The sequence below is a fragment of the Ceratina calcarata genome, unplaced genomic scaffold (genome assembly GCF_001652005.2).
Source record: "Ceratina calcarata isolate Rehan_Ccalc_2016 unplaced genomic scaffold, ASM165200v1 scaffold121, whole genome shotgun sequence".
In the NCBI taxonomy this organism is placed as follows: domain Eukaryota; kingdom Metazoa; phylum Arthropoda; class Insecta; order Hymenoptera; family Apidae; genus Ceratina; species Ceratina calcarata.
The window spans coordinates 269,402-280,549 of NW_017133085.1; the positions used below are offsets into that span (position 1 = coordinate 269,402).

Consider the following 11,148-nt stretch of genomic DNA (forward strand, 5'->3'; position numbering starts at 1 on the left):
ATTAATAATAATAATGATAATAATAATAAATAAATGTGAAATATAAATTTGTAAAAGTTTTTTAAATTATCATTCTTTTATGCGGGGGACCGAGCCTCCCCGCAACCCCCCTTTCCCGCCCTCGCGCCACCGCTTTGCGCACTTAATAGGAAAAATAGTATACGATACGCGTGCCCTGCGTAGATGTACCCACACTTGCTTTTTTAGCAAGCCCGTTTCGTTCGTGCGCGAATCAACTACTTTGCGCACTTGTATCGTAATGTACTATTAATCAATTCTAGGAGTCCTGAGATGTGTACTCGCTCTTCATTTTACTTTCCCCCGACTTGCCAAGAAATGCATTAGGCTTACGGTTACAGTGGATTTGAGTGGATGCGTATTCGGACAAATGAAACATCTGAAGATTACAATGTATACACTCATAAAACTTTGATCACATAAATGTACTCACTAACTGACTTCGTCCGAATACGTGATTGAACCCAATAATCGACAGTGCCTTTTTTTAGACAAGGGGGAATTACGACGCTTGGCAATTGTTTGCATCTCGTTTCGTCGAGCGCGACGTAAGTACTTGTTTCCGTACCCGATTCGATCGAAGTTTGGCTTACCTGCCGTGTTCATGCCAGCCGTGAAGCACTTCTTCAGGCGGCAATGCGGACACCAATTGCGTCTCGCCTTATCGACGGCACAAGATCCGGTGCCGGCTGCAAAGAAAACTAAATCAGAATCACGGGTTCGAGATGAAAGGGAATACGAGTTTCGCGAACCTATGCACGTGAAAACCGCGCCGCGACGCACCGACCGTTTGAAGAAACACGAGCAACCGTCGCAGCAGTAAACACCGTAGTGTTTGCCGTAGGATCGGTCGCCGCAAACCTTGCAGACGAACAGAGTTGGTAACGTTCTTCCTGTCAGGAAGTGGAAAATGCTTTTAATTAATCGTATCTGATCCGTTCCGCAGTCAATTACTTACCCATCCTTATTACAGTAATTTGATAACCGAACGAATCCACTGATATTGAAAATGGTATGAGAGTAACTAATTTATGCCTAGACAGTTTTCAAATTTTGCTCACTTAAAATTAAACACGGCCACTTCAAAATGTGATGAACTTAAATTAGCTAAGAACTATTTCTAGAACTGGACTGAGCATGAAAGGATTCGACTCGACAGGTAGGACTGCGCTGATCGTACTGACCGTAAACGAGCGCAAGAGATCGAGCAGGGGTGTCTGCGGTAGGTGTCGGCGTTGACGGTTGAAGAGGTGCGAACGTCAGCCAGGTCGTCAGACCGCGAAACGATAATATTTGCCGAACACCGTTCGAAGAATCGTACGTGACAGCTTCGAGAGGGACGTCGTCGAGGGTGGTATATACGCGTGACATCGCGTTTTCTTTTACATACAACAGCGGCACAGGACAAGATCGAAAGCTTTATTGCGCGTCGAATAAACTAATTATACAGGAACTGTACAGGAAAAGCTGACACATTTCATCGAAGCGAGTCCATAGTTCGCGCGTCTTGGATTTTCAACGTGCGAGTCAATAGGGCAGTCAACCCTCGTTTTCGAGCCGCGAACTCCTTTATTATTTACAATCGAGTACTCTTTTGTTCGTGAACAACCGAATTGAGATCGATTATTACGTGTAAACCAGCGCGCACACAAGAACAATGTTACATTTTCTAATTCTTCTCTCACTATCTTTCACAAAATCGAATGACCGGGTTCCATCCCGTTTTACTCAGACCCCTTCAAAGATCCTTCCTCGATCTATTCTGGTGACAACATAACATGGTGCGGCAAGTAGTCGACCAATCTTCTATCGTCTTCCGTGCATCACCATCAATTTGCTCAATTTCTTGCAATATGGCAGCCGTTACCGCGAGACTCGCCATCAACATTGATCCCAGGACCCGTCTAGATCGAATTACGTCGAAGCCAACAGCTTCGCGGCTGCGGTCACGTGATGCTGATGGTGATAGGGTGCCTCCTGGCTCCCGTAATACGTCTGCTGCTGATGCTCACTGGTCGCCACACCGAGTTGATGAGGATGTTGGTAGTAAGAGGAATAGGGTTGACCGACGATTCCATCGCAGCTTCGCGGTTCCGTTTTCACGGTGGCCACGCTTCCGGTTGCCAATAGGGAAGTGTGTCCAAGGTAGACCGGTCTGTCCGACGAACTCGACGCGCCGGATGATTTCCCCGCCTCGTTTTGATTTTGATGCAGCTGCTGTTGCTGCTGCTGCTGCTGCTGTTGTTGCTGTTGCTGTTGCTGTTGCTGGCTGCCAGCCAATTCTGCGAATCATACCGCCCATGCGCGTCCAATTGCGATTTCAATGGATAACTCAATTACGAATTATAAGTAAAAAATATTGACTGTATGTTTCTAAAGATGATACAAAATATATATAATATCCAAATATGAACAGTTATTACTATTATTAAAGCACAACGGAAATTCCTGTTGAGATTTTCTAAACTGACATTACAAATTCTTTATTTCGCGTGCAAATTCGTATTTTTAATGGTCAAGTAGGATTCTGAGGAAAGTGCAAAAGTATGAAACAATTGTATGAAAAACCATTTTACCAGTGGACGGAGAAGAAGCGGTAGAAACGGTGGCCGTCTCGTGGTCCACGGTGGACTGCCTTGCGTTTGGTTCGGGTGTCTTCTTCGGTTTTCGTTTCCGCGTCTGAATGCCGTCCTTTCGCATAGCCAACGGTCTGTTCACGCCGTGAAGCTTGAAGTAGAGACCGCAAGCATTGCACACCGGCTCGCCCTCGTTGTTGCGCCTCCAGAGAGTGGTAGTTCGAGTGCCGCAGTTCGTACAGCACAGTCCCAATCGCCTGGTCGCCGTCTGAAATTCCGTAGGTCAGACGTGACATACACAGTGAGTTTCGGAATTATTGGCTTTTCTTTTCTGAATGCAGGATGCATTAATAAAAATAGTAATTGTACGAGACAACGGATTCTTTAATGTAAATTAATGTAATTTTGTTAAAATATACTACTTTTGCTAAAATATACATCATATGAATTTTATACGTGATGCAGCTCGCTGAATTAACGCTCCCTTATATTTTCAAGGTTTTTTATACTGTTCTATATTTGAATAATTGTTAACTCATTATTCCTATGCCAATAATTCTGGAACTCACTGTGAATAAAGGATAGACACATTTGGCAACCAGCTGGTTGAACGCATTTGGAACAATGGAACGGCCCGTTTTAAGAATCTCAAGTAGCTAACGAGCCGAGCGTTGCGTCGAGTGGGACTTACGAATTGACTTCTGTACGTTGACTTACCAGCCGTTTCGAGGGTTTGATCAGCGGCCTGTTCATCCCGTTCATCTTGTGATAAAGTCCGCACGCGTTGCAGAGATAATGCCCGGTGCCGTCTCTCCTCCATAGCGGTGTCGATATAGCGCCGCAGTTGACGCACTCGCGGCCCTCACCGAATTGGAAGTCCATCGCGGTGTCTGGAACGAGAAAGAAATTCGACTTGCGCTCTTCCATCCAGGGCGCTGCTGCTCGGAAATCTTTGGGACCGATGCGGAGTCGCGAGACGCAACGAGAGTCGAGTAGCGGAAAAACAGGAACGAACGAGTGCTCGCGAGAAAGAGCGCGAGTGGCGGAGCAACGCGGCACACTCGAACGCGGCGCGAGTAGTTCGCTTCAAAGAGGCCGCTATCGTTTATCCGTCGCAGATGGCCCATCACCGATACGTGCCATGCCGGTGCGTTCGCCGACCGGGAAAGGAGTGTAGGTTTCCTTTTATCAAGTGCACACACCCCGCACTCTCTGGCTTTTCCTCCCCATTGGTCACCCCAGTCTGGTTAATGTCTACCGTGACCGGCGATTCGAAAGGCTACCGAGTTTAAACGAGGGCAGAGATTCTCGTGCTTCTAAATTATACTCAATATTTACTGTGTCGAAACTAGCGATGATATATATTAAATATTATAATATTATATAATTATTGTATATAAAACGAATGTTGCAAACGTATTATCAGTAAATGTACCACCCCTTCCAAGGCTGAAAGGCATGAAATAAATAATTAATACTACTACTGTGCTAAAAATTGTGAACACTTCTGCTTCTTTATGAGACAGTAGATAGATTCTAATTGCAATGCTTAAATGATAGAAGCGATTTCTGTTTAATAGCAAACCAGACATTCACAGTCTTCCTATAACAAACTATATCACCGTGCAGTGATAATAATAATAAACTGATTGTAAAATATAATACAGGAATATCATGAAATTGTAAGTAGTAAATACATGAGAGAAAGAAAGGAGAAATACATAAATAAACAAGGGTAAAATAATGTGAAAGAGGAAAAGATAACGAAGATCGACGGAACGAGATTGAATTACTCATTGCTGACAAAATTCGGATGAACGCTTAAAAGTGATATAAGGTTTAAAAAAGTTCAGTGAACTAGTAAACTTATTAACAATGTAAAGCAGTTTGTTAATACATTTGAATTAAGCATACGTGATAAAACATGCACAGTACTAACCGTAAGGGGATGCCCGTTGGAATCCGGCTCCGTCATAAGCACGCCAGGAGGACATCATCGCGACGTTCTGAGCGTAGAAGGGTGCTGCCGCGGCTAGACTGGAGTGCGGGTGGCCAGTGTGCGGATGGGCCGCGTGCGGGTGACCGTGGCCGGAATGAGGGCCCATCGCTGCTGCCGCGGCCGCGGCCGCAGCCGCCGATCCGCTCGCGTGGCCGAGCGCGTGGTGCGCGTACGTTTCCACTCCATGCTGCCACGAAGCTGCCGCTGCGGTTTTCTCCCTTTGGGGGAACATTCACAAATTGTGCTGTGCGTTACGAAACAGGGACTGTCACCAGATTTCGACTCGATGGCAAATTCTTTTTCAATTGACACTACGCTTTCAAGTTCAAGTATGTCATTGATATATTTTAATCTAATCTACATGTTTATGAACAGAGATGTTTAATTGCGAATGGAGACTGAACTTACTCTTCTGGACAAAAACGTAACATGTAAATGAACACATGTGATAAAATGCATAACCAATTATTTTCCTGTCGCCAATGTACATTGTGTCCCAAAAAATGTATTCATTCATTAGTGACCCATCACTAACATGTTCTTTTGCTTTTTTCGGATGACAATATTATTCAATGATGCCAAACTTGTCAATAAAGTTATAAACAAAATATCTATGGTGGTCAAAATTGGCATGAATGACCAGCCGATTTATCGCATTGTAATAACCGTACAGAATACAAAGATTCTCAAGATTTTAGCCGGAACGTTAATTTCGAGTTTAGTAATTAATCCTTTTAATGCCGACCGCAAAAGCTGTAAAGCGATCTTATATCTAAATCATTCCTTCTGATTTCTAATGAGCTTAATTTAGATTCGGCGGAAGTAGTCATAGTTGATCAAATCGCTGTTATCGATAAGGTGTTCTTACCAAGCAGGGGACCCGGACCCCGGGAAGGGATGATACTGCGCGGCTGCTGCGGCCGCGGCAGCGGTTGCCGCCGACGGGATGGTCGGTCTCGAAGACGGCACGTAGACCGGCGCTTGGAGATGTTGACCGTGTTGCTGTTGCTGCTGCTGTTGCTGAGACTGCTGCTGGTAGTCGGAGCTGCCGCCGTACCCACCGCTTCCGCTCCCGTGGAACATTATCCCCGAGAGCTAGCACCGCGGCATCTGTTCTATAGACAACACGAATTTCACGGGAACTCTCAATCCGGTCTCTTTTCTAATCACATGACCACGCAATTTTCAACAATCGATTAGATATTACTTGCGCTAAGTTAGAACATAATCGATAAATTTGATATTGGCGAATAAGGATGAGGAGGAGAGGAAAATGTGATAAAAATCTGTATTTTAATGAGAGAAACCCGATTGTTAATTAACGAAGGAGGTTCGAACGAATATTTTGCGTTAGCTCGGTTTAAGGCGAAGTCCTTCGAGACTGGCGGCGCGGCGGCCGTGATCCGGACACCCTGAAGACGGTGCGACGAGGACGGAAACTGGAAGTTCGCCATGGCGCCGCGCGCGAGTGGAGATCGGCTCGATCGACTCCGCTTCGGGTGGGATTGCGGAGGGCAACGGGAGAGAAGGAGAAAGGGTTGCGAGAGGGAGGCGCAGAGGGAACACCGCGGACCTAGGGGGCCGTCGACGAACGAGGAAGAGAAATAGCGAATGCACGCGAGAAAGGGGATGGAGAACAAGCGAGACAGAGAGCGCAGACGCGTCTCCACCTTCGAGGCGCGACTCCGCTCCGAGCGTAGAATCGGAGATAGCGGCCATCGCGACCACGAATAAGATCCGTGTAGGCGGGACCAAAGGTTCGTAGCGGCTTTCGCGTGCGCGAGCAGAACACCGATCGCCCCTTGCCGATTTTCCGATTTCACGTTAATACTTCCGAAATTTCCTATCCGGTTTTCCCTACCACCCTTTATACAAACAATTTATGTAAGCTACGACTAACTGACGCGCTGCGTCTATTATTCTCATAAAAAATCTTGTAAATGAGAAATAATCTATGTAAATTCTTTCTAACTGAAAGAAGTTCTAAAGAAATTGCATGATAAGTGCTATTAGTCTGGTCGTGTAATCAGATTCTAATTGCATCTTATGCAATTACGATATTTTCATCCAAATTGCTTTAATGGATCTCGATCGTTGAATAACGTTCATCCAGTATACCAATCAAGAGATATGAGGCAATTTAAAAAGAGTCGATTGGAACAAACCAGGTTGTACTCGAGTCACGTATCAAGCGCTGATTGTAACTGGCATTGTATCAGCGACAATGAGGCGCGTCACCGATGGAACGCGATTTACGACCGCGAAACCGAGCAGGTTTATCGAGGCTTCACGTCAAACCGCGATAACTACACCCGTGCCTCTTGACGTCTCGACGAGCCCACTTGTACGCGCATTTACGCGATGATATCGTCGCTGCCACAGTTCGTGCCGCGTTCCCCGCGGTGATAAAAGCCTTCCTGATTCGTAGAAAAATTTCGCGTGCCTACAACCGAAGTGGATTTTTCGTTAGGATTAGAATTCATGACAGAGTCACAGTGAACTGAAAGAATTTTAGGTGTACCTAGTTATAAATACTACATTAGAAGTATTCGTCGCAGCCATAAAATCGATTTAGCAAACTCTTTTCTGTCTTGATTCTGATGTAAATAAGTACGTTGTTGGAAGATCATTCTCCGATTTGGAGTCCGAGATTTGACAGAACCGATTTGCAGCCACTGATCACGGCGGTTAGACACTATCGTCGATACGTACGTAGGTACACAAATATTCTAAAGCTTTACACGACAGTATACATGGGATTAGGAGAATTTGTTTTTGTCACAACAGCCACGAAATCTATTTAGACACCCAATTCTTTTCTGTCTTGATTCTTGTGTAGATAAGTACATCGTTGGGAGATTATTCTCCGATTTGAATTCCGGGATTTGACATAGGCGATTCGCGGCCACTGGTTACCGTGGTCGGACACTATCGTCGGTGAGATCGACGCGTGTATGTATTATGTATCTATCGCAGTCACGCGTCGAGAGATCGAACATGGAAGCGCGGATCCTTTAGCGAGCGGTTAAAAAACAGAAGAGATTCGAGAGCAAAGATTCGAGAGACAAGCTACTCGGTTTATTGATACGTCGCGACAGAGGATGCTAGGATCCCGAAGTGGACGACGCTAATGGAAATAACCCCGTCCACTGTTACCTTTTTTTTAGTTCTATCGCCTTTAGTCCGCGTGTCTCATCTCGTCTGATCGTCTCTCCCTCTCGGATCGTCGCACCTCTCTCGGTGGGTTTCTCTCTCGCGCATTCGCGTCGTCTACCTCTCTCGTCATCAGGGCCGGCAGCCTTCGAACGAGATTCGGGAAGGAGAGACGAGACGAAACGGAACGAAAGTACCTAATTAATTGCTTCGGACGTCCACCGGTTCCCTTTCAAACTGGCTCGAACGAGTCTCTTTCCGTTTCTCACGAAACTTGGCGCGCTCTGAAAGCTCTTCGATCGAATAGCGAGGATCGGAGTCGAAGAAGAAGTCAAAGTCCGGTCCGGTACGGCGGGGCCCGGTGTCGCCGGACGGTTAGATGCGAAGGCGCCACGGCGCCGACCGCGTAGAAGGGTTTCCTTGTAGCCCCGTCGTAGCAACGCGACCCACACGCACCCATCTGTCTCCTTCCCTCCGGTCATCGGCCACTTTACCCCTCCGTCTCTCACCGGAACGGATTCGTTACGACCTATTTGTAGTAATATAACCACGGTGCCCGGACCGTGCCTCGCGGTTTAGCTTCATCAAAGCAAAAAAGATAATTCCGTTCTTGAAATTATTTCTACCACCCTTGGCAAATAGATTTTTGCGTATTTGATTAAATTTGCGGTAACAACTTTCAGCGTTTGACGTTGAAACTTTTTATTGCACGTTATAATAATAATAATTATTATTATACTTCATTTCAGCGTTGCAGCTAAGAAATGTGAACTTGGTTTACATTTACTGTCTGAATTTACTCGTTATTTTCTTTCATTCCTCTCTCACACATTTCCTCTCTCTCATTCCTGTTTTGCTTAATTACTTTCTACTTAGCTTTAATTTACTTTACATATACACGCATATGTACACACGTACATGCTGCGCACTATACAGGGTGGTTCACCACATGTTATCACTTCAATTTTTGTTGTTAGTATTGTAAGTAGCAAAGAATGTTTGTATGTAATGTTAAATGATATCGAGAGAGGCACATTCTCGTCACCACTCATGGTACGTTATAATGCTTAAGTATTGATGAAAAACTGGTCACCAATAATGGATCAAGCGAAACGTCCCGACAGTATTTTCTCTTCTTCGGAATGTGTCATTCGATTTTTTTGCGGACCCACCTGATCGAGCAGAGACGTTATGCTAATAACGGGCACTCGTAAAGCAGAACGAAAACTAGCGACGATGGCCCGATTCAAGGTGATCGTATTGCAGTTCCCACCCACCGCAACCGGTTCGTCAATTTGTCTGTCAGTTGACAAAAGAACGGAATACTTAAACAGGCATTAGGCATTCGCCGAGCGTAAACCGAGAGAGGATTCCGAGGCAAGTGGCGCCCGGCGAGCGGTGTGAACACTCCTTTCGGTAACCCGATACCGAAGATGCAAACAGGAGATAAGATTCCTCGGAAATTGCGCTCCGGTCCAGTTTCGGCACGCGCCTCTCACACCCGAGCGCGACGTGCCTCCATTGACAGCCACGCGAGCTTATCGCGGCTCCAGAATCTCTACGAGATCCAACCCGCTTCCGATTCCTCTTTCTCCGTCGTCTCGTTCACCGTTTCAGGTCCCATTAAGCTACGATTGCGATCGATCCGAATACGCCTCAATACATTTCGCGATAATCAGATCTATGTATATACTAATATACAGAAATTTATAGAAACCGTCTACGAATCGACTGGTTTCACACGGGAATAAAATTCATTGAGAATCTTTTATGAATGAAATTCGCTGGTTCACACTAACTTGAAATTCTATTACACTCGCCAAGGATTGAATTCACGTATATGGAGGTTTATATGAATGCGCGGTTACGATTGAGAACAAGAAATCGTTCTGCCCTTTACCGAGACTGAGTAATCCCACGCGGTATGGTAAACTCGTGTACGCAACGGTAAATAGGTTAATACAGAGACGTAGCGAATGGATGTCTGCTTTGTCAGTCGAAGATTAATTCCTCTGGTGCTACATAACCACCATCCGCGACGCGCATACATTTTCTTCGCCGTCGAAGGAAACCGTTGCTCCAAAAGCAACGCTGCCCTCGAGTAAAAATGAGCTAGCTGCTCGCGCCTCGACGTGCGTGACGCCAGATCAAGGTAAGAGCGGAAGTGAATGAAAAAAAGATGGAAAACGAAGGAAAGAGTGTGAGATAGAGACGAGATGAGAGGACGGTTGGCGAAAGGAACAGGGGAACCGAAGAAAGAGCGGAGAAAGGAGGACGGACCTGTACCTGAGTCGCAAGAATTTCTGTTACTTGGACAGACTGTCATGTAAGGAATATCAGTCTATGATCAGTAGGTCGCGGACTTCTTGCATTTGTAGCAAACATAAGTGCGTTGAATTTTTAACGGTGCACTCAATAATTCAGACAGGTGCAAGATATGTATATTAGAAGTTAAGTACGTGTGCTATTATATTCAATAAATCAAATCAAAGCGTATGTAAATTTTATTCTTTAATCTGATATCCTAAATATTTTACTTTCCACACAATTCTAAAGTTTAATAATCGAACTGCATTTATATAAAAATGCGTATGATACCCAACGAAATGCAAAACATCATAAGTAAAATGTGCTTTATTAATCAGTAACAAAAATTTCGATATGAATTTCATTTTTTAAATCAACGTTGCAAGTATTTTATTTTGCATAAAGATGTGCAGTCGTAACTATGATAATAGTATTCGCTACGCTTTATCAGTACAGCTTTTCCTTCGCGTACCTGGCTAGTCGCGACGATAAATGCGAAACGCGTTTGGAAAACGTGTGAAAAATGTGCCGAACGGAACAGATACGAGCATCCGGCACGCGATTACGCGTTAAACTAAGCCGAAGTCCGTTAAAACCGCGTAACGACCTACTATTTTACCGTTCGCAATAAACCTGAGAAGACGTTTTCGAATGTTCAGCCTCTCCACGATAAGCGAACGGAGCCGCAGCGCAGGAAATTCCTCGAATAGTTCTCAATTGTGAGTCAGCGGAAGCTGACCGAAGGATCAAAAGTGATCACGACACCGTCGCTCCGATTCTGTACAACTTTCCTTAATTCTTAATCTCATTTCATAATGTTTCAGGGTACTCTATTAACAGTAATTTTTATTAATAAATAAATATTTTGCAAAGATGGCTGATACGGCGGATGTAATACTGATAGTTTTGCAAAATAAAACTTTTATACAAATATATCTATTTATCATGTAAATAAGAATTGCAACACATACTCGGCTTTCCATTATACGCAGCGTTTATTTGCACGCGCAATTTTTCATTGCAGCTATGAAATCTAGCGTCTTAACGAGTGAAATTTATGAGTAAAACGATCGTCGATGATTTAACTGTTAAGAT

The 11,148-nt window shown here is 44.8% G+C and overlaps 2 protein-coding genes across 2 annotated transcripts; both read right to left on the reverse strand.

The window, feature by feature from the left end:
- Positions 1-96: 96 nt before the first annotated feature.
- Positions 97-1,331, reverse strand: LOC113464535 (hepatocyte nuclear factor 4-alpha-like). The gene is made up of 2 exons (XM_026814811.1): positions 977-1,331; positions 97-911 (listed from the first exon to the last, which is right to left on the reverse strand). Exons 1-2 carry the CDS (start codon positions 978-980, stop codon positions 451-453), a joined length of 465 nt encoding a protein of 154 aa, XP_026670612.1. The 5' UTR covers positions 981-1,331; the 3' UTR covers positions 97-450.
- An 89-nt stretch (positions 1,332-1,420) lies between these two features.
- On the reverse strand, positions 1,421-10,215 carry LOC108626334 (GATA-binding factor A). Its single transcript, XM_018026935.2, has 5 exons — positions 5,462-10,215; positions 4,534-4,811; positions 3,312-3,484; positions 2,595-2,862; positions 1,421-2,300 (listed from the first exon to the last, which is right to left on the reverse strand). The coding sequence occupies exons 1-5, from the start codon at positions 5,674-5,676 to the stop codon at positions 1,933-1,935; spliced, it is 1,302 nt and encodes a 433-aa protein (XP_017882424.1). The 5' UTR covers positions 5,677-10,215; the 3' UTR covers positions 1,421-1,932.
- Between the last annotated feature and the right edge of the window lie 933 nt (positions 10,216-11,148).

Excerpts from the sequence above, each read along its gene's own strand:
- LOC108626334 (XM_018026935.2), bottom strand. The coding sequence starts at position 5,676 with ATGTTCCACGGGAGCGGAAGCGGTGGGTACGGCGGCAGCTCCGACTAC. Across the intron at positions 3,485-4,533 it reads CCAACGGGCATCCCCTTACG|ACACCGCGATGGACTTCCAA; the intron begins GTTAGTACTGTG and ends TTCTCGTTCCAG. Across the intron at positions 2,301-2,594 it reads CGCTTCTTCTCCGTCCACTG|AATTGGCTGGCAGCCAGCAA; the intron begins GTAAAATGGTTT and ends TATGATTCGCAG.